Raw genomic sequence first — 27,703 nt, forward strand, 5'->3', positions numbered from 1 at the left:
TAATTAGTAAGTAGAAAAATATTCTAATTTATAACTGTATAAACATTTATAACTGTAAATTAAAATCAGTGGAATAAAAGGTGCAATCAATTTGTGTAATACACTGGCTATTCTAAGAGCTTTTCACATTATTTATAGCAGCATTCATCATATCTTGTAGTGGTACCTTTATAGATTTGATTCAAACTTGTAAAATACACATGAAATTTATTTTACATTTTACATTAAATTACATTTGTCATTTAGCAGACGCCTTTATCCAAAGCGACTTACAACAAATACATTTGTCTAAGTAAGTGAATCATCTATCCATCAGTCATCATAACAAAAATAAATCGATGCTAGGACCAGGGGCCATTGGCAGTCACAATGCTAGAAAAAGGAAGAATAAAAAAATAAATAATAATAATTTATTTACATAGATTTTAATTAATTTGTATACTATTTGATATTAGAACATCACTTTTTAACACAATTAACTGAATTAAGAGCTTTCTAAGATACAGTAATGAAATTAAAGTATATGGAATTTAATATATTGACGGATTAGAATATTAACTGTACAGCCATTTACCATTTCACCATAACTCAACATAACAAGCACATTACAGAATGCATGCATAAAACACCAATGATGAAGACTGAGTTTGAAAATGAACAACGTATGTCGCATTTACTGTAACGCAGTAAATGCATTGCATATCATTTCTTGCAATGAACAGGTGTGAAAGCCTGCAGAGATGCACCTATGAGCAATGTATTACTGTTGGAATGGGCCCAATAGCAAGTGCAGTTCAGTTTGAGAGAGATGCAGTTCAAAACCTAGCACTCCTGGTGAAACTCAGGATGAAGCAAAATCAACCCAGACAAAATCCCATATCTTTAAATTGAAAACTAAAATTGAATGCCACCTCAATTTAGGAGGTAGTTTATAAATTCCAGAGCTAAGCAGTCTAGCTTGAACATGATCTATTGCCCTTATGTCGTCTAAACTCCAATTGATGTATGGTCGTATTATCTATATTGCTGTCTTACATGATTCTCTTTTATTGCCAGAATCGGTGGCAGACAGCAAAACAGATTACATGTTAGATCAAATCAATACAAACTTTATTTACTGGGCTTTGAAATGTAATTCCCCTTTTCCCTGACACTTTTAAAAACACACACTAGCTGAGGCTCCAGCAGTGTTTCTTGGAGGTAGTGTACTGTACACATATGTCCGTACTGCGGTAGGGCTCCCCCAGTCTGATTGCTGTCACTGTGTGGTCCTGCCAGCAGTGCTGTTAGTGCCCACTACTGCACCCAGTAGCTCAGCAAGGGAGCAGTGGTCACTCACTGTCAGGTCCACCCACTGTGACACCCACTTCATTACCCAGACTGAAGCCTGCTGAGTAATTGTAATGGGCAGTAGTCCAGAAAACCCGCCTCCAAATAGGTTTTTATTACCAAAAACAAAAGCAAAGGGCCACAGAAACAACAGATTTCCTTGTCCAAGCCTCAAAGTAATGATTCACCACATGACTTGAGCTTACTTTCCCATTTGGAGAGGGAGAGAGGCCGTATGTTGTTGCAATGCATTTTGAAATCGTAATTGCACCATAAAGCACCATATAGTAGGCATCTATTATGATTTGAAATATTCATTATATAACATTATGAGGACATGGTGCTTGTTGGATTTGTAATGCTTGTTGATACTGTAGCTATGTGCATTTGTTACAGTTGGCTTTAGATTTAAAGACCTGTGTGCTGTTACATATTACATGTAACTGTTGTGATGTGTTAATTACAACAGTGATTAAATGTGATGATATACTGTGATAAGAATCACAAATGGACTCCTGGTATTTTATACTTAAATGTGTTTTGTAGAATGCTTTCATAATTTGATTATTATGTAGCATGCTTCATCACACACACAATGATAAAGAGCAGTGTATTGCATTGCAGTGTATTGTATTGTACTCCCTTCCCCCGTGCTGATCCCGTCACTGAGAAAAGAGCCATTATAGAGGCTTTCAATAAACATTTTGTCTCAGCGGGCCACCTCTTTGATAAATGTAATGGTGTAATTGGACCCACATTGTTTGGGGATACAGATGACTGTATCGATACCGTATGTATCTCACTTTCAAATATTTGTGTTTCTGGTGATGATATTGATGAAGTCAGTGCCTCCATGTTCTCATTCCTACCCTTTATCACCAAGGAGGACAAAATATAGATGTAAAATCTACAGCGGCAGACTTACTGATCTTTTAAACAGGCAGCACCCTTAGTGGTTGAGCCATTGGCCTCCATCTCTACTTTGTCAATTCAGACTGTTGTGGTCCCAAAGGTATGGAAGGCAGTAGTGACTTAAATAATTATCGTCCAATTTCAAAGCTGTCATGTTTAGCCCAAATCCAACAAACTCTGGTAAATGTCCAACTTCGTACATTTCTAAATTAAAACTGTGTCTTGAATAATTGTCAATCTGGCTTCTGCTGCATCTCTAATGATAAATGACATTGTTAATACTCTTGATAATGAGGAAGCATTTTACAGCCCTGTTTATAGATCTTTCTAAAGCGTTAAACACTCTCTATTATTGGAAAGGCTGTCTTCTATTGTCTTAGATTAAACTACTTGCAATTGATTCCAAAACGACTTACTGTAACTGATTAATGTATTGTGGCTGATGGTTTGCAATCCTAGTTCTTAGACATTACTAAAGGAGTACCTCAAGTTTCCATTTTAGGCCCGGTGCTCTTCACTATTTATATTAACAATATTGGTTCCCTTGTAACTAACTATAAATTACATCAGTATGCTCGTATGGCACCATTGTTTATTCATGTAAGACTGCGGACTGTCTTTGACTTAATTCAGAAATTTCTCACAGACGAAAATTAATTCTGAATGCGGATAAGACTAAATATATGCTATTCTCCAGGGCTTGTAAATGTAAATTCCACAGACCTCTATGTCCATACCCTGAATTGTGTTCAAATATAGAGAGTGACACCCTATACATATCTAAGAATCGGTACTGATAACAAATTGTTCTTTAAAACGCATGTAGATACCCTAACCAAAAAACATAAAATTAAATTCCTGTACAGGAATAGGTCCTGCTTTACTATCAAGGACAGGAAGAAAATTGTTCAGGCAATGCTCTTACCAGTTCTTGACTGGAGATATAATTGATAAGCATGCAGCCACCACCACGTTAAAATAATTGTTTTATACAGTAACTGGTGATGAGTTTTGCTCTCATCATTGTACCTTATATCAATCTGTAGGATGGCCATCTCTGTCTTGTAGAAGGGCCCAGCATTGGCTCCTCTTTATACGTATATAAAGCTCTTTTACAGAAACTTCCAATTGATCTCACTTCCCTTCTCCATTTGCAGTTCTCAGAGTACCAAATCAGGTCCCAAGTTTGGCTAACCTTTAAAATTCCACGCTTTTCATCTGAGCTAGGTAAATCGGCCTTTAGTTTCTGTGTGCTGAGTACATGGAATAATCTTCAAAACATACTTAAATTAGATTCACTTGTGTCAGTTGGTCAGTTAAGGACCTTGATAAAGGATCTGTCCTCCAAGGAATTTACATGTTTTAATTGATTATATTGTGTAAATTGACTTGATATGTAATTATAGAATTGTAATTGATATGTAATCGTAATTGATATGTAATTATAGAATTGTATGTTTGGAATTCTGGATGTACTTTTTTGATCTGTTTCATGTTTGTAAGCAGTGCACCTCTGAAGACTTAATTGCCTAAATAAAGGTTTAATAATAACAATGATCTAATTGTGTTACAGTATGTGGATGATAATCAAAGGCAAATCATACCACCAAATACAGTTGTTCGCTGACATCTATTTATTGGAAATAAGTTGCTCATGTGGCTACAGTCTATTGTGTATCAACTCACAGTATCTGACTAACATTATCTGTCTTCAACCATCCAATACTTTTGGACTTAGAACTCCTGTACCACCTATCTTGTTAGTGGTTGTGAACCTCTCAGTGACTTGCAATACATTTCTCTCAAAGATTAATTAGCCTTCCCCTTGAAAACAATCTATTTCAGCAAAACTGGCCACAGGAGTTCTCTTGACTTTGTTGTTATTCTGAAATTGGAGTTAGTTGTGTTGTTTTTTGGGAAGGGACCAGAACCACAGGGCACAATCTTAGGCATGGGGGATTTCAAAGAGTAGTTTTAGTGGATACTTTCTTGCATCTGGTGGAGGGTATGAGGGCTTAACCCATTACTGCGATTAGAACTGCCTCACTATGATCTCTTGAGCTTGCTTACTACTAATAGCTGTTTCCTCTCTATTTCTCTCAATATCTTTTTCTCTCTCTTTCTCTGTCTTACTCTGTGTGAATGATTTTTTACGCTTTGCTAAACCATGTGGGGGCGTTGGGAGAGGATTTAAATGCGACGATCCCCCTCCTCTTTTTTTGGTGAATCTCAGGGTTCTGTTCTGCAAGCCTCTGATGACGACAGGGCAGCATTAAGCCTGGCAGTGCCCACGGCAGGCTGCCGTCTCAGCGCTGCCCACTCTCCCCAGCCTTGGCATGGTGGAGAAAGCGAGGGTGGGGTTCCTCTCCAACAGACCCTGTCATTCCCAGGAAATCCTACACGTCCACCCATGCAGGATTCCTGAAAGGTCTTCCTGTTGGGGATGTGAGAGCGCAAAGGCAGGGATTTCGTTTTTTGTAGGCGATCGTCCTCATTCAGCAAAGAGTCATGTCGATGTATATTTAGACATCTGAAGGCACTTCACATACCATTAGATTCCATAAAACGAGACCCAAGGTCTGCAAATGAAACATGTGATGTCTGTCTAATTGTAAATCCAATGTCATCAGGTGGGTGTTGCTAGCTGGTAGGATTACACCAGCTCCTTTAGCCAAGATTCAGGGTTTATTTCCCTAGCTAATGTTTCCATTTGTCATAATAACAACCATGTTAAGCTGACCCATGACCCACTTTATTCAGTCGTCGCCCATTCTTACACAACATGTATGATTCATGCCAGGCTCTGAAGAGTGAAGAATTACAACCTCTGTTACTAGAAGCGCAGGATTGATTATGCATATTCAGTTGAATGGAGAGAGGCAATAAGCCACATAATCCGCGTTTCCACAAAGAGGAATGATTTACATGTTGTGTAAGATGTCAGCGCTGTACAGTCTCTCCTACTCAGAGCCCAAGCCAGGTTAATGCAGGCTGTGAGGTTGGCCCTTGGTGAGCAGGAGCCTGATTTGGGTTGAGGTAAGATGAGGTGTGTGCACGGTGGTGATGCTCCAACCAGCACATTTACACCTCTCAACCTCTCTCTATACCCCACTGTCCCTATGCCTCTGTACTTTTCATCTTTCTCTTTCTCTATTTCTTTCTCTCTCTCAATCTCTCGCACACTCACCCACTTACTTTGTTTACCCTGTTGCAGATATTCTTCTCCCTGTCTCTTGTTCTTTCACTCTTTCCCTCTCTCTTTTTTTTATAGAGTGATACGCATTTAAAGAGTATTACTCAGTAGCTGCAGTATGAGTAAAATATGTAAAATACAATTGAGTTGGACAGATTGTATCATTATGCAAGTGTAATAATGGCCAATGACTGTTCCTGTGTCCCCTGTTCTTATGAGGAACAATGTACAAACAGCCAACAGAAAATACATACAGTGCAGAGAAGGGGATAGAAAGACCTACTGTGTGCAAACTGTTGCTTCTATGAATATCTATAATTTAAATGGAATATTGAAACCTGTAAGTTCATACACACTGACTCTCAGATCTGTTTAAACAGAGATTCATAATCTGCACAGAGAGATACATTTGCTGCTGTGGATGCTAGGACAAACATACTGTACAGTACAAGATTACATTTCTATTTATATAAGGCACAGAAACCCATCTAACATTTGCAGGCGCTCCATTGTAACATAGACCACTGGAGCAAACTCAGGCACAGGTAATTATCAGCCCAAGTAATTAGCAGCTGTGTTAATGAGAGATGTACTGTACAACATGATTCTGTCAGTGTGTAGGCTAGACTCCTGAAATATATTCAAAATGTCACGCAGGTTCAGCTGTTATACTGTAGCTGTGGTCTTCTGTTCTTCTCTTCTTCATTGAACAGTGTTGTGAAATCCCACACTGACATTTCAGATCATGCTTGTTTTATTTAAACTCTTCTCTGCTGGTGCTGCCTTTGGTCATATTTCTTATATAACCTCTCTATACAGTCAGCTTTATTGTGTTGAAGAATGCATTTTCAAATTTAGTGTGTCTCACAACTTGTCTGCGTTGGATAATCTCTTAGAAAAGCAATTGCCTCCTGTGGTATTTGCAATAAAGACAGTTCCTCTCATCCCCTATCTTCCTTTTTTCAGTTGAACAGGTGAAAAATAATGTTACTAGACATAACACAGGTTAATCTGCTACACTATAGTCTTCATACAAGACCTACCTGCAATATAATGAATGTTTTTACATACATGTATTTTCGTATCAAATGACCCACTTGTGGAAATTCTTTTTATGGACCCAGGTAATTGTCTTTCTTGCATGTATTTTTGTTGGACTGGGTGATGATAAAGTTGCAGTAATCATAGGATATAAAGTTAACATCCCACGAGTAAGCTTGGCTCTGTGGTATTTTGCCCAAATGGTATTGTGCTGCTCATCCATAGTCCAGCGCTGGGTTTAGTTACAGTTCTGTCCCAATCCTCTGATTCACCTTCTTTAAGAACAGCTGCAGGGCTGCTCTTAACGCTAAACTCTCCATAATGCCGTCCTCATTTCATCTCCTCTGGTGGTGTTATTGTCTTAAGTTGATCAGGAAAATGTGGTAAACATAAATTTGGCACAGTGCGCATTTTATGGGAGCCTTTTTGAAAGTACTGAACATTTTTATTTGCAGTGGAGAATCTTTTTGCTACAATTTACCAGCATTTGCTACTAGTCTAGACTTCATAAATATAGAGAAATGTTATCACTTGCATGAAAGCACTGTGACAGCTGTTTTGTGCATAATACAGATTCACAAGTCTTAAAGGGACAGTTCACACATTTTTAACATCACATTCATTATCTCAAGCAGCATACCAGATTAGCCACATTTTCTATGTTCTGTAGTGAAAAAGATATGGCAAAATGTCTTAAGGAAATGACCCCCTATGATGTAATTGAGGTAAAACAAAATATGTAATTCACTGATTTTCAAACTACAGCCACAAACAAACTGCCACTGGCTGGAAAGTCATAGTAGTTTGTAGTTTCTAAATATAACAGAATAAAGGGTTTTTTGTACCCCCAATGACATCATAAGGGGTAATTAGGACCTCTTTCCTCTTTGACTGCAGAACGTTGAAAATCGGCATTTTCACATATGTAGACAGTTATATGGTGCTGGATATAAAGAATGTGTTATTAAAAATGGGTGAAGTGTCCCTTTACCCTTTTCAAAGAGAAGTAATGAAGACAGGGTCTCCATTTGGTGGATGAGTAAACATTTTGTGTATTAAAAGCTTTCAATTAAATATTTTAGCCAATATTGGCATACTAGTGTGAGGTGAGGGTGGAATGATCGACTTCGCTGATCCAATTTTGCTCCTTGTCTACTACATTATTTGCTGTAACTTCTGCATTACTATTCTGTTTTCCATGTAGGCTACTGTTCTGCACTGAGTCAAGAAAAGAGAGGAAAGGGTTTATCTCATTGAAATATAAACTCTCACTCCTTTGAAATTGAGGAGGTTGATTTAACAGAAATAAATGTATGAACATACAGTATCTGTCCTTAGAGTAGTGACCAAGACATTATTAGCCGTATGTTGAATCGATACATCTCTCATTTAAAGGCACTTTGATTGATCTGAGCTGGCTTTGTTTCCCCAAGTGAATGCAGTTGGTGATAAGACTGAGCAGCCATCACTTCCTTGTCATTCCTCTGATCCGGTGGTTTGGAAGCAGTGAAAATGGTATGCAAATGATTTGTTAATCCCTTTACATTATTTTGTTCCATTTCTCTCTTTCATTTTCACACAACGATTTCTAGCACCGCTTCTATGTCTAACAGAACTGCAAGCTGATATGCAGACAAGTCCTGTGAAAATAATCAACAATCAATCCTGCTTTGCGAACACACCTGATTTAATTAACTACTTTGACTTTTAAGTAGTATCTAATGTAAAATATAATTTGATTTTGATTGAGTTAAAATAATTGCTTTGGAAACGAAACACTTGGTAAAATGTGTATAAATCCAATACTTTTACCAATAGATTACCTACACTTACCAAACAAATATAGTAGTTTGATGCTCGGAATTAAGACCTCTTTTGCATAGGCAGGATAAGACAACCCAATCTAATTCAAGAGTAGGATAATAGAGATATGAGATTGTGACCTGTGTCTCTCCACAGTTTTTGTTGTCCTAAGGGTTGGTGTTAAAGATAATAAGAAAGAGGTGGGATGGTCTTACATCCAAGAAGCTTAAAATGCAAAATCTCGAATAAGCCTAATTTCCCTCAGCCAATCACATTGCATTTTGGAGGGTTTGTGTTGATCGTCTCAACTGACTCACATACCGCCCCTCCCCAAATAAAAACACTAGAGGTTTATGTGGCTTTTCAAAAAATATATCTAGACATTTATCCAGTTTAATCTTCTTAACATATTAAAGTGATTTGCATTACCCTGAAGTGGCTGAAGCTGAATCGAGCTCATCCCCCGTAATTCACTGAGACCTGGAAGGCATTGTGGACATTTGCAGCTCTTCAATAAAAGAGAGGTGGGCAGGAGTCAACTTTCTCAGGCGTGGGGCTTTGGCCATCCCTGCTGGGCCTCCATTTTTCTTGCTCTGTTGATACTCCAACTGTTGCATTTAGTCAGTGTGCTTAGGCACGTGCCTCTGCCAGAACTGCCCACACTGTGGGGTGGAGGGTTGAAGCTCTCAGCTTTTGAGCTGCACTGAAAGAGCTTTCATATAAAGTAGGTGTTGGCGGGATGCTTTGTTTTTATCTGTGAATGTTATGACAAGTATGAATAGTTAGAAAACTGAGACATATCTACCGTAGCATGATTAGTCTGTATGCCATCTCATGTCTGTCAATTAGTTTAGGCATTTATCAAGTGGAGGATGTTCTTAACCTTTTCTCCAGACAGGAGAAACCTCTAGGCTGGAATCTGTAGTGACAGCCACAATGTGGTCTTTTTGTTCTCGGCCCAACTGTCTGGACACTTGAGATGTCTTGGTCAAACCAAAGGACTTATCCAAATCTGAGCCCTTATTTCCTGTGATGTGCTGTGAATGAGCTCCAGGGCGTCTCCTTCTCACAGTCTCATCAGATGAAATGCAGATCTTTCTCATGGTTTCATCTGATGGTGTTAGCATCACACGGTCCATCACAGTCTTTACATGTATTTTACATGACACAAGCCTTGGCGTCTCTGTCAGCAAAAATTATTTTGCTGCTGAAAGCAAATCATTGTACTTAATTACATCAATTAACTCTATTTTCTAGCGTGCATTAGGTTTATTGCTTTTATCAAACAAAGCTGATAATACTCTTAAATCACCAAGCTTGGAAATGTCATTTTGGGCAAATATTACTACCCTATAAGTTCCCATTTGCTTTGCTTTGCTTTGCTTTGCTTTTCCTTTCTCCCTGTTGCCATCCATCTCCTTGTATTGGTTTCGACCTCCTACCCTGGAACTGACATAGAGATGGTTAAAGAACACATCAGAATACATCTCTGTGAACATGGCTGAGTTACACACAGACATCTCAGAAAAACCACCAGTGGTCGCTTCGTTTCATATCACATAGAATTTGAGAAATTGATTGAAATACTGGAAGGCTTTAAAACAGGCTTTTTCCCCTTTCCCCAGTCAACCATGAATCTCTTGCTTGAACAAGCTCGAAATTAGATTTTTTTTGGCTTTGTTTTTATTTCTTTGGCCAAATCCTATTGAGTGGCGCTTCAGGTTCTTCCTTGAGTAAAAAGTTGATATTGTAGTGTAGAGGAAGAAAGCACTTTTTTTCTGTGCTGGAATGTGGATTTCTTCCTCCCGTGAAATCCTAATTGTGCCTTGGAGGGCTGGTAGTATGTAGGGTATTTGTGCTCAGCTCAGCTCAACAGGATTTGTGTGTGTGTATGTTGGAGTATGTCTTTCAGCCTGGATGCGGATATAACCCTTTCAGTGCAAGCCGCTGATTCCTCATATTTGCCGCTAGGCTGATCCTGTGCATCTGTGCAGCCTTGTGTTGAACACATTGAAACTTTTTGGTTTGAATCCTACCATTTTCAAAAGCGGGTTTTTCAATGTACAGTAGCGTACAGAGTATGGATTGAGAACTGCTCTAGTTGACTCCTGGGTTATGTCTGTAGAACAAGACATAATAGACAGCTAAGCTCATACGAAAAGCTCTTGTCAATATGGTTCATGGCCAGAGTGGACCATAAGATACAGTAGCAGCAGAGCAGGCATCAGGTCAAGACTCTGGCCTGAGAATTATAGCTTTGCATTTATCTATGTAAATCCAGGATAAGATGCTATCTGCCTGCAGCTACTTGTTCCCTCTGGACTTGGTCTGTCAGAGGTAGACAGGTTGTGTATGGCGGTCAAAGAGGGATGAAAATGACACATTTGCTAAGATTATGTCGCACTAGTGCTTAATTGTGTTCTGAAAGGGGTTCAGACCTTAGCTCGCTGTCCGTTGCTCAACAATCTATCTAGTTTCTGTTCTGATGCCTCTGAGTTTGAATTCACTTATCTGATAATTTCCTATATTTCTGTATGAATTTAAGTGAGCAATAATAAAAATGTGCTTTATTCAAATGAATCATGGAGATTAGAGAGGGTTCTGCTTGTGGAGTATTCAGATGGATGATATATTACTCCCATGGGGAGAGGCAAGGATAGAGCAGAGGAGCTGCTTTATTTGTGCTGTCTTTATCAGTGTGTCAGGCGGAGAGGCAGAGCATGCTCTGTATGAATGGACAAGCCCTTGAACCATAAACCTGCACCTTGTCTGATAACAGTTTCGGCATTGTCAAAGCAGTGTCATTCTTGGCACCATCCTTGACAGAGCTGTATAGGCTATATACAGTATATAAACACTTACCAAATGAGCGTTCTGTCACAGAGAAGAATTTTGAATCCGCCCTCCGAGCTAACGTTTTGAGTCCTTCTATCATTATATTATTATGTAAATATACGTAAGTATGTTTGTATATTTTGTGAGTTTTTCTTTTGAAATGTAATTTGTACTTCACTAAGGATCCAGCTTTCACCACCAAAGAGTAAAGATACAAATAAAATAACCTGTGTTGCCTTTTCTATTTACTCCTAACTATTGTATGTTTTCTTTTTGGTCCTGGCTTTGTCAACTACAGTAGGACCTCTGAACCTACTGTCATCTGAGTTCCGCATGTCCTCTTTGGTGAGATGAGTGCTCCCTGAACTACTCAGCGCCTATGTCGATGACATGGCCCTGATTGTCAGACTGGTGGGCTGGTGATATCTGGCACAGACGGTGCTTGTCTTTCTTCCAACACCCAGTATCACCCACTGAAACCAGAGTCTCTTATACAGCTCTGTGAACTAGCAGTCTAGACTTGGTTCAGCCGATGTGCACAGGCTGCAGCGCCCCCCCCCCCCCCTCCCCCCCCCTAGAGCTTGCCATCCGACAGTATGTACATGCCTTTTAGTTGCCAGCCATCGATGGCGTCAATGGCATCTTCCTACACAGAAATGAGTAAATGGAGGGCACAAGAAAATGTGGGAAAAATTTACACTTTCTCACTGTACTACCATCAGAAGCCATAATTAATCATGATAGGAAAAACGTGGATGCCATCCTCGCTGGTGAAACACACAGTGCCTGTGAACAGCTCTGACACCTTTGACAGCTGTGATGGCCAAACAGGAAGGGTGTCAGAGTTTGTACAATCAGGCTCTCTTCATAGCAGGACGTATCCCCTTGTTTTAAAAAAGAACCACAAAGTCTCTGTGGTTTCAGACTATAGTATGTATTGTGTAGTAGCTATCGTATATGTTTTACTCTTGATTCATATATTTTTTTAAACATTTTTGCCAAGAGTGCTTAAACCATCATTATAAGGGACAAAAAGATATAGATGGGGGGGGGGGGTGGGGGGGGGTCTACATAGTGATTAATTATCCACTGTAGCAATCACATTGTACTGCTATGTAAATGTAAATGATATGATAGACTTCCACCCCACCAACCCCCCGTATTATCACAAACAAAAAGGGTTTCCATAGCAACCATATAGCTGCCTGGAGTCAAACTAAAATCCCATTTCCAATATATGTTTATATTTAGAATACCCCTCTCAAGGGGTTGAATACCAGATAGCTCTCAGAGACCTTGTTTAATTGTCTCCAGGCGAATATAGCTTTGAAATCTAATCTTTCTCAATATTATGTGACTTTTTGAGGACTTGCTGTTTTTGATTGCACTTGCACAGAATTTGCTGCCAGAATACTGGCACTGTCCATATATATAGATTAGAATGATCTCAGGATTACTTTATAAACACTATTGTGTCTTGAATAGATGTGTATATGTAGACGTTTTTGCTGCATTTCTCCAAATCATGTAGTATAACTGCAGTTACTGGGTTTTGCATAATGTTTATGCTTATGTTTATATATTTGTGCAGTCAGTATATGCATATTCTACTGTAATTTCATATTTATATTTTCCTCAAAATACATTTCTAGAAACACTTTTAGTCATGCTCAATTAACCTGGTGTTCCTTTCTTCAATTGAATAACAGGGCAGTGCTACTTTATAACCCATAAGGAATGATAGACAGAGTAATTATGGATATCAGTCCTGTGTTGTAATTTACCCCGCTTGACTATGTTGAGCCCCTTCTGTTGCTGAACTACATGTCAGAAACTCTCTGCTCCATTTAGCATTGGTTGTTTCTGTGTCTGGGCTGTTTGAATATGCTTGTGCCTGTTACTTCTGAGTACCTGTTATTGCCAGTTACTGTGTATGAGCGTTTGTATTTGCAGCAATGCTTTCATGGTGGTGAGTAGGTGTATGTGTGTAAAGCCACCACTAGAAAGTGTTGAAAGCCCCAGCTAGCAAGATCGCATCCAGGGTGACTAACAAGCTTAACATGAGCACGACTGTGTTCGCGAGTGTGCTGCAGTGAAAAGAGTCCTCAACGTTGAGAGAAATGCAGGAATGGCACTCTAGGCATCCACTAATTCCATCACCCTCAAGCCTCAATCAGACTGTGAACCATCTAACTCTCAGCTAGTTCCACACAGTAAAATACCATTGCACCAGGAAAAAAAGTGGTTGAGAACATGTGGGATACAGTAATACCTTTAAATGTTTTCAACATGATGTGAACTTGTAGCAAGTCTACGGCAAGTAGTTTCTCATCGTTACCAGCCCAAAAGTCAGATTTATGACCTCCCCACCCCTTACCCTCAGACAAGAGCTGTTGGACAATGTTTATTAAACAAACGTTGGTGGATATAAGAATGGCAAAATACAGGTGGAGATGGTATGGATGGTATTGACAGAAATAAACTGGTATAAGCTTAAATACCTTATTCACCCATTAAAACCGTGCACCTGCCCAACCCTACGACAGAGTAGTTTGCAGGACTGGGTTAAGACTGGGTGAGGTGTATGTCATTGAAAGAAAGGTGTTAATGTGATTATGTAAACTAATCATGGAAACAGTTATTTCACATTCCTCTGTGATGTGCTCACTTCCTCTTGATCTAGGGTCACCAGAGAGGAGGGCTCTTTAGGTATTGACAGTGGACTTTTTGTCTGTGTTGTGTCCTGGTATAAGCTTTGCGTTGTGCCAGATCTGTCTTTCCTTTGGCCATGTGGCTTCTGGAGCCATGGTTTCACGAGCCACTCCACACTCCACTTCTGTGTGGGAGGCAGGCTGAGTTAAAAATAGGCAAGTTTGGAGGTAGTGGGCAGTCCTCCTCAGAGTGAGAACCGAGAGGAGCATTGGATTTCATTGGATGGCACAAACTCTCTCTGGCAAAGTGCTCATTTTTGATCAGAGTTGTCTTGTCCTAATCAGTTCTCTTATTGAAATGCTAAACATAACATATGATTACGGTACTGCATATTGATATGTTTTAGAATTATTTAGTCAGTGTAGTTGGAAAGACAGTTTTGAAAGCTCTTCATGTTTATGAAGGTCACCATGGTTGCTGTGTCTAAACCAAAGAGCTGCTTTGTAGAGCTTTGCAATGATTGGCAGGAAGGCTGTGTCTGCTAATTGCTCCAGTGGAGAGTTAAGCACACTGCACAGTGATATCAAGGGGCCGCAAATTATAGCACGTCACCTCTTACTTTCACCAAATGACTCTAATGGCCTTTCTATTTTTTTTAATTTATTTAACCCTTATTTTAGCAGGGAGTCCCATTGAGACCAAGGTAGACCAAGGGAGCCCTGCATACACACAGTTTACAACCATACATAATACAAATACAACAATTAGACATTATAAAACACAATCAAGAAAAACAAACCCATTTGCATTGTGTGTGTGTCTAAAACAAGTCCCACCCACTCATCCCGGTCTTATTTCCTTCAGGCGTCCAATGGACAGCCACTGGTGATGGATGTCATGTTTTCTCATGATCACATGTTTGATTCAAGTCCAGTAGCTTCATCTGAGGATTGTCTCCATGCTCCCTTGGTTTGCTGTCTTAACATATTTGAGATGATTGTTGGCCTATATGTTACCAGATAAATGGACATAGTACAATTATCTTAAGGAGGAACATATCATGATAGTCCCATTGTCTTAATTAAGAACATATTCCTAATATCATTGACGATAAATAATAGACTCTTCAAGAAAAAAAGATCTGTCTCAGTCATAGAAGAAGATGGGTTTTCTTGGAAGGACTGTCAGAATATTTGTCTGAGTGGTTTCCTGCACCCAATTCTTCTTTGGCAGATTACTGTGCTGGCCTTTGTGACTGGCAGAGAGCGGCCTTGTGTACTGGAGGTGGTGAAGGGGGAGAATGAGGTTACGAAGCCTCTGCGCATGTGAGGGGGAGCTGTTATTAATGACAATAAGGACCTCCTCACCCCTAAGGTTATTGACCTCTAGGTGAGTGCCAGCCAAAAGACGCACACAGTACTGTCCCTGCAACACAGTACTATCCCTGCATCATGGCTACTGTCCCTCTTCCATCTCCATCTCATCTGTGGGTCCGCTGCTCCCAACACTCCCTGTACAGGATTCAATTACTGCTGGCGGGGTGACCTCTGACCTGTCTCCCCCAGGATGAACCTCATCCTCTGACCCTGATAGAACAAGCTGCATGGACCATAGTTAACCTTCCCCATGGCTCCTTCCACCTCCCCTTTCCCCTCTCTCACCACCAGTCTCCTAACACACTAGGCTTCCTAGCCTACTGCTTAGTACACTCTATGAGGGTATAACTAATCTGTTTGTCAGGATATGTAAGTTTTAAAAGGGATATATCTGGTGTACTTGGTCATATACTGTATGTATTTGATCTGTTAGCAGTTGTCTTATGGTTACAATTTTTGATTTGTCGTAGGAAAAGTATTTATTCCCTCACCATTGATACCACTGTTTTTCCTGTCCTGAGATTTTTCTCTTTTTAAAGATCGATCCTCCAACCTTGCTCTAAGCTGCAGTCGATGGTTGTTAAGCCATTGCCGTCTCTTAATCACAACACAGATACCTGTTAATTACCAAACGAGTTCAAGTGTTTTTGCTACTTAAAGAGGGATTTGAGATCGATGCGTTGCTTTGCTCTAGGTCGAGCGGTGAGCACAGTTGACCGTTTAATGAAACGTTGTGGGTTCTGCAAGCCTTGGCTGAAGGAGATGAAGAAAACAGAGGATAAAGCAATGGGGATATTAATAGGCAGCTGCACGGACGACACGGTTTGGTATTGGGTCAGGGATAAACCATGAACTTGTAAACTCACAGAGGGGCCTCTCTTTTCTAACACCCTCCCTGTATCTATCTCCCGCCCTGCATAGTGTCATCAGTAGGCAGAGAGCTGGGCTCAATAGCCCAGGCAGCTCTGCAAGAGCGGCGATTAGACATCTCTCTGATTCTCAGCCCCAGCAGAGTTCACTCAAAGGTAAGCCAGTAGTTTACACCCTCAGAGACACCAGGCTTCCTCAGCCTTTGTTCTTCCCCATCTTCTGTGTTGCAAATACCTCTGCAGTTGATGCTTAACTGCAAGAGAGCTGTTGCTCGTCTTCACAATGTCCCCGTTGGTAACAATACATTTGTCCAAGAAGTATTCATTAGACAATATAAAATAAATAAAAATATGTCATAAGTGTTTTAAAAATGACATTAACACTCAGTTGGTAGAAATAGTAGTCATAGACATTGGACCCTTTCTCATCCTTATCATTTAGTTCATCTACACTGTGGAATATGGACATGGCAAGATACTCAGTTGTCCTGCATCCTCCCATTGGAGAGGCCATCTCCTCCAGCAGTGAGGAGGCGTTGGAGAGAGAGCCTACCCAGCCAGGCTCTTTAAAATACTGACCAGCAGCCATGACAGAGCCGCAGCCCAGCCCAGCCGGCTGCAGGGCTAATTACAGCCGCCTGGCGTCTAAGACACAGTCCCAGTGGGCCGTTTTGCTGTGATCACAGCAGGCAGTGGGAGGTTAATCCCAAGAGACTGCAGGCTCAATCTTTCCGCCTCCGGCCCGCACCCCAGGCTGGCACTCCCATTCTGTCTAATGGCCCATTGGAGCAGGGTGGCCTGGGGCTCACACCTACCCTGATTTCAGCATTGCTCTCTGCCAGCTTGTTCGGACACTGTGGGGTCCTGTGCAGCCAGCATTGAGAACGTGACGGAGTGGACAGTTAACCCCTCTCACCTCCCACAGTCCTCTGAATAGGCTAGTCATAACCCACCAGGCCACCAGGCCAATGGATCAGAGATCATAAAGTGCATCAACACAGAAAGCAATGGAGAGTGACCACTCACTTCTAATGAAAGTAATATCTGGAATAATGTCTAAAATGACCATCAACAATAGCTTTGCTACAACTAAAGAGGGAGGAGGTCAGCTGCTTAGTGGAGCAGTCAAACCAGTTTCACTACTGTAATGAGCCTTGGTCACACATGTTGCTTTCACACAGGTACTATAGTGGTTTACGTGTCTAGTGTTGAAATAGAATCATGGATCAGTAATTGATGGAAAATTCAAGTAAAGGAGAATTGTCTCGTGTGTGTGTGTGTGTACATTTTTGTTTACTCTTAATTTGTATACAGTGCATTCGGAAAGTATTCAGACGCCTTCACTTTTTCCACATTTTGTTATGTTACAGCCTTAAGTATTCAGACACATTACTCAGTACTTTGTTGAAGCACCTTTGGCAGTGATTACAGCCTCAAGTCTTCCTGGGTATGACGCTACAAGCTTGGCACACCTGTGTCTCCCATTCTTCTCTGCAGATCCTCTCAAGCTCTCAGGTTGGATGGGGAGCGTCGGTGCACAGCTATTTTCAGGTCTCTCCAGAGATGTTCGATCGGGTTCAAGTCCGGGCTCTGGCTGGGCCACTCAAGGACATTCAGAGATTTGTCCCGAAGCCACAGTCTGAGGTCCTGAGCGCTCTGGAGCAGGTTTTCATCAAGGATCTCTCTGTACTTTGCTCCATTCATCTTTCCCTCGATCCTGACTAGTCTCTCAGTCTCTGCCGCTGAAAAACATCCCCACAGCATGATGCTGCCACCACCATGCTTCACTGTAGGGATGGTATTGGCCAGGTGATGAACGGTGCCTGTTTTCCTCCAGACGTGACGTATGGCATTCAGGCCAAAGAGTTCAATCTTGGTTTCATCAGACCAGAGAATCTTGTTTCTCATGGTCTGAGAGTCCACCAAGCGGGCTATCATATGCTTTTTACTGAGCAGTGGCTTCTGTCTGGCCACTCTACCATAAAGGCCTGATTGGTGGAATGCTGCAGAGATGGTTGTCTTTCTGGAAGGTTCTCCCATCTCCACAGAGTAACTCTGGAGCTCTGTCAGAGTGACCATTGGGTTCTTGGTCACCTCCCTGATGATGGTCCTTCTCCCCCTATTGCTCAGTTTGGCTGGGCAGCCAGCTCTAGGAAGTGTCTTGGTGGTTCCAAACTTCTTCCGTTTAAGAAGGATGGAGGCTACTGTGTTCTTGGGGACCTTCAATACTGCAGACATTTTTTTTTACCTTTCCCCAGATCTGTGCCTCGACACAATCCTGTCTCAGAGGTCTACGGACAATTCCTTCGACCTCATGGCCTGGTTTTTGCTCTGACATGCACTGCCAACAGTGGGACCTTATATAGACAGGTGTGTGCCGTTCCAAATTATGTCCAATCAATTGAATTTACCACAGGTCGTAGAAACATCTCAAGGATGATCAATGGAAACAGGATGCACCTGAGCTCAATTTCGAGTGTCGTAGCAAAGAGTCTGAATACTTATGTAAATGTGATATTTCAGTTTTTTTTTTTTTATAAATTAGCAAACATTTCTAAAAACCTGTTTTGGCTTTGTCATTATTGTCAGTATTGTGTGTAGATTGATGAGGGGAAAAAATAATTGAATCAATTTTAGAATAAGGCTGTAACATAACAAAATGTGGATAAAGTGAAGGGGTCTGAATACTTTCCGAATGCACTGTATAAAATTGTTTCTTATATGCAATATATTTCTTTTGCACCCACCCGTTATTTTATTTTAGAAGGCAGGAAATATGCATCTGCTTTTCCCTGGAGTCCTCAGCGCATATCTGTGTGTAATTAATGTGGATTTGGACAGATGGAAGAAAAAAATTGTCCCTGTAAGAGAGAGAAGGGTACATGCCACAATGTGTGAAGTGCAGGCATGGAGGGAGCCTCTTGCGGGGTTTTTTTTCTCCACAGTGCCAGCTGGACTAGCCAGATCCTTACAGGTAGAATCACACATAGGCACTAACACACACACTAACACACACACACACACACACACACACACACACACACACACACACACACACACACACATACACACACACACACACACACACACATACACACACACACACACACACACACACACACACACACACACACACACACACACACACACACACACACACACAATAGACATTTGCTGACCACCGTTTTTTTTCTAAGAATAGATACAGTATGTAAAAGTGAGTCAACTTTTAAGGTTTTTCCACCCTATCCTATAGTAACATGAGGCACTGTCATTTTTCATTTAATTTCTGTCATCTGACCTATGAGCTGCTATTTTAAAGATAACTAAGAAACGACCAAGAAACTGCTTCTCCAATGCTTACATTTCCTCTGTGTGTAAGTATAGTGGGGTTTGAGGCAGTGCTATTTTTGAATCCATCTGTGTATGATTTAAGTATTAGTGTAACTACATTATCACACTGTCTTTGCCTGGTAGCAAAATATGTACAAATGAGGATTACAACTCTTGAGAAGGCAACAGGTCATGGTATGTAAGCTGCCCAGGGGGGTCAATGATAGAGAGTCACCCTCTGACAGGCTGTGGAGGAGGCTCCATTGTTGCTGGTGTGTTTGGGTAATACCTGGAGGCACTATCGCTGAGACTACAGCATTATCCTATTATTAGGCTTAGTTGTTTACGCTTATTGCTGCTTGTCAGGTAGGAAGAGTTATATCCCACTATGAAAATGAACCACTGCATACAAATACTTGACTACTGTCTTCTCTCATTCAGATATTGTACATCGGCTTACGGTAACTTCCAGAGGACTTATGAATCTCTAGATAGGAAACAACAAACACAAACAGAGCAAGCATTTTGTATTTGACAGAGTCAAACATGCTGTATCTTGTATTAAATTACTGTTAATCTTCACTAAACCACGGAAACAAGTTCTGTAAAATGAAAAGTGATTTGATGTTACTCTGAGAGTGACATGTTTTTCATAGCTGCTTGTGCTACACTCTCATAGATATTATCACAACCATGTCTCCAGTCTTAATTACTGCAAGGAGACCTTGTTGGATGGGAATAGCCTTGATTGACATCTCTGTTTGCAGAGGAAGTGAACAAAATAAAAAAGCCCATCATATGGTCTGGCAGATTTTGGGCACAGAACCAGGGATGACAAATGTGCTCTCGCAATAACTCAATCTGCTCTCATAATTCTCTAACTTTTAGGGACAGACAGAGCAGAATATTTAGTGCAATTAAACCACCATGTTATCGTTAAATGACTGTGACCAAGTGTTTACTTAAGATGTTTTTTCTCAAGAATTAGCCACTGACAGATTGTAGGGTATAAAGAAGCACAAGGAGTGACTGACTGTTAGAGTGAATATGTTCAACCATCAGCTCATATTACTGCAGATACTGAGGGCCTGATTCACTAAGCGTTTGCACCAAGGTGCAAATTGCACCTATAAATCTGAGCATATATAAATCTGAGCAAAAAGGTATAAATAAAGTTTCAGAGAAATGAAAAAAAAACACAGTTTGTGGTGCTTTTGGTGTTTTATCTCATATTGAAAAAAACAGGTGCAAATGACTTTACTAAACGCTTAGTGAATCAGTCCCTCAGTAACAGAGTAGCTAGCATAGTACAGTATCAGATCCAAAGTCTCCTCGTGAAATGGATGCCACTTTTTAAACAACGGTTGTTATTTATCTGTTTTCAGGGCAAAATGTATGTTTTGATGATGGTTGACCCTGACGCTCCAAGCCTTAGCAAACCTAGTCGTTCTCATTGGAGGCATTGGCTGGTGGTGGACATTAAGGTAAGCAGTTGAAATGACCCCTCCTGTTCATCATTTTACTTTGGGAGTTCCAACCTGCTACAGAGGCAATTTGATTTACTACATAACAAATGTGGAACTCTCTGAAAATGAATATGAATTTTCATAAATGTTTCTGATACATAATGAAGAAGTAAATATGTCAAATAAGTCTTCATCCTTGCGGCTTTAGACATGTCATGAATGCAATTCAGGGTCTGTATCATGAGGACAAAGGGTTTGAATAGCTTTGAAAATGTTTGCTCTTACAGGTATAGTGTAATATTATGACGTTTCTGCGATACCACTAAGATTTATGTTCTGCACCAGAGACCATTGCAAGGCTGAACAATTATGATTTTTTTATTTTATTTTAAGCCCACCATGGTAAAAAAAAAAAGAAGAAAAAAAAAAAGAAGCAAGAAATCATTATCAATGATCATTTTTCATATCATGGATCTTGTGCGATAAATGCCTGTGACAAAAGTGTGGGAGTAAGTCGCTCTAAATGGCGAGGAAAGTTTGCGAGGCCCTGTCAGCAGCAATTTCCCTCTGCTGCGGAGAGTCTGGGACGTGTCAATGTGTGTGTGTGAGACTGTGATTGAGGAGAGCAGCATGCGAGGTGCAGGCTCAGGCTCTCTCTCTCAGCTCTGGGCCCCTCAGCTCCCCCTCCAGTGGAGAGATCTTGGCAGAGCGTCCTCCCTTCATCTGCTCCCTGAGGCAGCGCAGCTCCCCCAATGATCCACACTTCTCCATATTTTACACCCCCGAAATGGGCACCGCTCCGATCCCCCTATTTCTCTTCATATCTCGCTCCTCTTCATCCATCCGTTTGTGTGTTTTCACATTCTTGCATTCTCTTGCCAAATGTGTGCTAAGTTGTTGATTGCCTCAAATATTTTGAAGTTTGCAGACATGTTTTAATCCCCCTGCAACCCAATGATCAACCCAGTAGATTAGCTCTAGTGGTCTGAAAACATTCATACAAAGAACAGAGAAGCTTTTGAAACATACTGCTCTCGTTTTATCTGACTAAAAGCCATAATCGTACACCTGCTAAATGTAACACAGACGCAGACTACAATCGGCATCCTGGAAAAAAAATCTCAAGACTGTGATTTTTCTTCTTCTTCTTTTACTTAGATTTAAAGTAGTCATCCCCTTCATGTCCTGTCACTCTTGGAACAAGACAAATCAAAACATTTTCTCAATACCTGATACTTTAGTCTTTCCAGGATGCCCCACACACATATAAAAATGAAAAATGGTCAATGATTCAAGTATTAAAAAAGTAGGCTTTAAATTATTCCTATTTATCATTGATAGCCCATATTGAAAACAAATGCACTTACATGCTATAAACCTCTGTTTACAAAGCAGGGACCTCATTTTAGAAATGTTCTCTAAATACACTATAATACTCCACTTTTAAATTCCATTACACCCCCCCCTTTGCTGTTTTTTTTTTAGGTCCTTACTGTCTCCTTACTGTCTGGCCACTTGACCAGTTATGAATAAACAAATGTATTTCAGGTGCTCAGACAGGCAACGCCGCCGCCGCCTGCAATTCAATTTCCTGTCACTTGTGTGGGCGTTGACATGGATTACCTGCGTGGTGATTGGCCGATGTGCCAGGATGTTTGTGTGATGGTGGCTGGTGGTTGGTCAGAGGGGTTAATGAGGATTCTGAGTGATGCCTTCCCTCAGTGGGAGGTGTTTAATTGCTGGGAATGGCTAGGTGACATCATATAACCTCATCTTAGTTATTACAATTGTGCTTGTGAATGTGTTGAATTATTTCTAAATACCTTTGGGGGTTTAACCTAATACATACAGGTTAATGTACAAATGAATGTTTCTTCAATTGTCCTTTTAGGATGCTTTTTTTCATAGAATCAAACAATGGTTAGACTCACTAATTCCTTTTGATCAAATAAAATATCTGTCTATATACAGTGCCCTGCGTTAGAAATGGGACTGTGAAGCATTGTTTCTTCTTTCTCAACTTCAACCTCAAAGTAATTGTTTGATTTAAAATCCAGACTTTTGGAGTGTAGAGCCAAAAAAAGAAAAAAAACATGCTTCTCTGTCCCATTACTTATGCAGGGCACTGTATATATTCAGTAAGACAATAGACAATGACTAGATATGTTGAGAGTATTATTATTATGTTGAACTCTAATGTGCCTGGAGGTAGAGTTACATTTTAAAATATATTTGCTATATTTTTCTGTCAAAGGTCAAATGGATCAACCCTGCTGATTCCCACTAGCTAGACTATATGAGCTTTAGTAGCCATACTCATTCATATACATTCATTAATCCAGGGTCATCCAGGGGTGCTCTAGATTGCGCATGTTGACGTAATTAGTGTGTATTCTTTATCCTCAGCCACAGGTTTGAAGGTTTAAGGTAGTATCCTCAATCAGCAGAAAGGGAAGGCAGGTCAGTCTAGGCTGAGCAGTAGCTGCATTCAAATTGCAATTCTCAACTGAAGCCTCATTAGAGAAAGCATGGTAACACACTGGCTCTCTCAAAGGGCTGAGCTTTGCAGTCTATAAATCTTGCTCTTATAAAGTGAGCTTCCTCATCTCTTCAGTAATGTCAGATTTTGTTACACACTTTTTTCTTGCTGCCACATATCGTCTGCCCGATGGTCTCCTCATTGTGGGCAATGCCAGAAACCACTTGTATTTCAGAGAGCTACTTGAAATGTTCACTTACTTCATTAATTAGAAAAACACAGTTGAGTTCACATTTCTGTCGTCATCAGTTTTCATTCTATTTCCTCTTTCACAATGGAGGAAAGAAATGTCAAGCTTTTTGATGTTTAATATCAACTGTTACCATGCAACCATTTCAATCTCAGGTGTTTATGAAAGAGATGTGTATTCAGTGTTTAAACTTGTGTGGAGTGAAATTATGAAATGTGCTACCCGGATTTCTGTGATTCTCTTTGTCTCAGGTCTCTAGGTCTTTGCTCTCGCTCAGCTTTGTCTCTGTGTAGCGGATCCTTCTCTCAGCTCCCATTGTCTCAGTATTACTTGACTGTATATCAGTATTGTCTCTGTTTCTTCTCCCTCCCTCCTTACATTTCTCCTTGCTTTCTACAGCTCCTCTCTCCCTTCCTGTCAGCCAAGCTGTCCTTTCCTAAGCAATTTCTCAACATTATCTTCAACCAAGACCAGACTTTTACATGCTTCATGATATGTGCAGTCACCTCTTCTATTCTTGCTTTGTGCTCTTGAAAAGCTGCGTAGGGATAAGTATTTGTCCTGAGCAGTATGTCAGCGACACTTTATTTTAACATACTGTATAGTTTAGGTGCACAAAAGGCTTAGAGGCATTGTGGAAATAGGAGCCTTACTTTTTAAATAAAATAGTGGCAAAGATATGTGTTTTTGATAGCAGTTGCCCATCTCCATTGACCCATGAAGTTAACTGCAATTTCGAATCCCTTAAACACTTGCAGTGTTTTGCATCAATCATAGACAATTACCAAAATACCCCTCAACAGCTTGTTCTCTCAGTGACTAACTTGCCTTCCAGATTGTGTGTCTCTCCCTCCCTCTCTCTACTCTCCCAGAGTCTAAATCAATGCAGATGTTCTGGTATGCTCTTGCAGCGATAATTAACAAGCAAGTCATTAGTATCTGAAAAGAGGCTGCTTATGTAAATATACTGTTGGGCGTCAAATTTGTGTTAACACACATCCTCTATAGCAACAGTTTGCTCTGCACATGGGTTATTACAGATACGTTATCCTTGTTTTTCTGCTATTGCATTTATGGGTCGCTGATATTGTGTTATCAGTACCAATGTATAACTGTTGTATAGTAATGAAAGGAAGGCCCATTGGTATTTAGAGGTCTGTATTAGTGTAAGATGGAGCTAGTACGCAGTTCATAAGCAGAACCAAACCAATGCACTGATGTCACCACCTCCGTGCACACAGTCAATGTCATACAGCATGGGGGAACCCAAAGCCTTAGACATAAGACCTCTCTGGCATGACTGAGACAAACAGGGGTAAAGAACATGTGTGGCAGACTGATAAACTGACCTATCTGAAACTGTTTAAGCCCTGGCCTTGGCCTTGTTGTTTCCCAATACAGTCCATACAGACTGCCCCTCCCTCACATACTGACTCTACGATCGCCTGTGGACGCATGCATGATTGTGTCCTTCCTGTCTGTGGGTCAGGGAAGGGCAGGTGGACAGCTCTGACCACAGCCAGATATTATAATTACTATGGTACATTAGGGATGTACTGTATACAGTGCATGGCTCAGAATCATTCCATTCTACAGCAGCTCCCAGAGGGAGGCCGGGCTCATGCTCTAGGACATGCGAAAACAAACAGTGAGGTATTGTGATTGTAACAGACCAGCTGCTATTGTGTTTGTGTGTGCTGCTGGTGCCTATAGGAATTCTCTGCTCCATGCCTCAAGATGTCCTTTGACTGCAGATACATATTTCCCCAAAGGACTGTGCTTTTCAAGAAGTCAGCATGTCAAGAACCACAATGTACTGCTCTTATACTGTGCCGTGGTTGTCAAGGAGGCATTTCTGTCTCTTAATCGTTTCCAGCTAAAGTCATGGATGCAAGCAACACACTCTAAGAGTTTGTAGTGTTTAGGTTTCTATGAAAGTTATTTGAGGCCCTCCACTAAACGGAGTAGTTAGTGTAATAGCAAAATACTTTGTCAGTGCCACATTACTATTTGAAATTTGTTTTGTTGTTTAAGTAAAGTGCTGTATTGACTTCTATTATTGCATTTGATTTGATAGACAGCTGCCCCCGTATGGATGCCAAAAACTATTTCCCAAAGGCCAGACAAACCTTAGTTAGCTCCAGTGTGAGAACAAAGAAGCATTGGTATTATTCATAATTAAACTCTTATTGTGTACTCTGCTGAATATTTCCATTCTCCTGCCTCTCTGTTGCTCGTTGCCGTTCTCCCTCTCGGTACTTTGCACCTCGTGCTGGGAACATCTGTCTGGCGTCAGTGTAGAGCCTGGTTGTGCAGATTGGAGCAGGTAGAGGAGCACATTGCAGCCCAGCTAATGATGAGAGTGTCTGCCCTCTTTCTTGGAGGAGACGCAAGCTGCCGCTTCACGCTCGCTCACTCCACTCATACGCCCAGGGAAACAGATTTTCAAACATATGCAGTATGTTTTTAATCCAGTAGAGCACTTCAGTTCCTAACAAACACAAATAACCTTACGGGACATCCATATCTTATGACAAGGGGGTGGGCGCACAGGAATTGAACAAATTCCCTTTTAATGTCTTTTTTCTTCTTTTTTTTCTAAAGTTGCTAAACATGCACATACCCGGATTTGTGTGTGTATGGTTTCGAGAACTTTTGTCAACGTACCTGCCAGTGCCAAGTAATAAAAAGAAGCGACTTAATATCACTTCTAGCATAAGTTTATGCCAATGTTGCTACCTCCCTGAAACTTTCCTTGACGACATACAGTACACAAACACATGGAATTAAAACACTTGAAATGTACTGTATATTTTAATTTGCAATTAAAAACTAAGAATAAATGTTGCCGCTATTATCAGGTTATTATAGGTTATTTTGTGCATTCTCAACCACGGAGTATAAAGCCAGCATTGTAACGATGGCTTAAACGATGAATTAAACACAAACAGAAATCGCTCTTGGGCTTTTTTTGATTTAGAAGTATTTGACACTTCCCTTGGTGTTTGTCAACAATAGCCCCTTAACATTCAAGTCCAGCTGGAGGTGCTTAACGTTGAGGGGGTTCTCTTCCTGCTGTTCATTCTGGCCAGACAAATGTCAGAGGTAGTGGTAAAAAGAGTTCAGCTTGAGGAAGTAATAGCCTCATAAAACCCCACCAGCCACTCCCTCCACCCACCCACTATTATCATCATTATTGTGTGTGTGTGTGTGTGTGTGTGTGTGTGTGTGTGTGTGTGTGTGTGTGTGTGTGTGTGTGTGTGCAGGATATGAAATTAACACCTGACCACTAGCCAAGGACGGCTAAAAATCCTGAATACAGTATGTTCATTTTTGATAGAGGTGTATGGGTAAACAACTGGGCAAATAACAATTCTATGGTTGTGATTTTGGGAATACATTAATACTGAAAGAAAAAATATATTTTCGCTCATCTTAGAAACTCAAATTAAGTTGATTAAAAAAACGCAAACATTGGGAAAGTATACAATTTAATTCACTGTCCATATCTGTTTAGCACAAAATACTTACATATGTGTTGTATTATACAACATGCAAGTGCGTATGTTTTGATGAAAATATTTTGCTGTGCAAAATAAACAACCCAGTCAATGCTGAGTGACCTTTACTTTACTTTACTTTACTGGTATAGTATACTGATTTTCTTGAAATAAAAGATGGTGAATTTATGATTATAGTTACTTAATTGTACCAAAAATATGTGCCTAAAACAAATCCGATTTTGTTCATGTTTGTTGCTGGACCAAACTGTTCATCTCAGACTGTGGCATGTGTTGTTCATCTGTAGTGCATTTCTGCTTAAAGGCCCCTTTGGTCTCTCCTTAAGAGGCAATAATCATATTATGGCCCCTATGAGCAGTTGGCCCTTGTTGTGAGCTTACTAACAAACAGGTTATGCTGCAGTGTGGGTTGCCGCTGTTGCCATTCTCTGCTACCTAAAGGGGGAGTTACATAAGAATCCTCCTCTCCCTTGTCAGCTCCATCCCCCGTCCACACACACAATACTCATGTTGGTAACCTTCGCAGCCTCTCGCCATCGCTATAACAACTGGCCTCCCTGCAGCGCCTGCTCTATTCCGCTCTGGTTGCCGTGGCAAGGTGACTGAGGAGGTTTCTCTGTAGAAGGGATGAGAGCAGATTTGGG

The 27,703-nt window shown here is 40.6% G+C and overlaps 1 protein-coding gene across 2 annotated transcripts in view; it reads left to right on the forward strand.

Moving 5' to 3' along the window:
- Positions 1-27,703, forward strand: part of pebp4 (phosphatidylethanolamine binding protein 4) — a 46,245-nt gene that overhangs the window by 2,016 nt on the left and 16,526 nt on the right. The window contains exon 4 of one of the 2 annotated variants that reach the window (XM_083672904.1): positions 20,729-20,827. The exons of the other annotated variant lie outside the window; for it this stretch is intronic. Within the exon in view, the coding sequence (XP_083529030.1) occupies positions 20,729-20,827 (99 nt within the window). The remainder of the gene's footprint in view (positions 1-20,728; positions 20,828-27,703) is intronic. 2 annotated transcript variants of the gene reach the window in all.

This window comes from Argentina silus, assembly GCF_951799395.1.
Source record: "Argentina silus genome assembly, chromosome: 7".
Taxonomy (NCBI): Eukaryota; Metazoa; Chordata; class Actinopteri; order Argentiniformes; family Argentinidae; genus Argentina; species Argentina silus.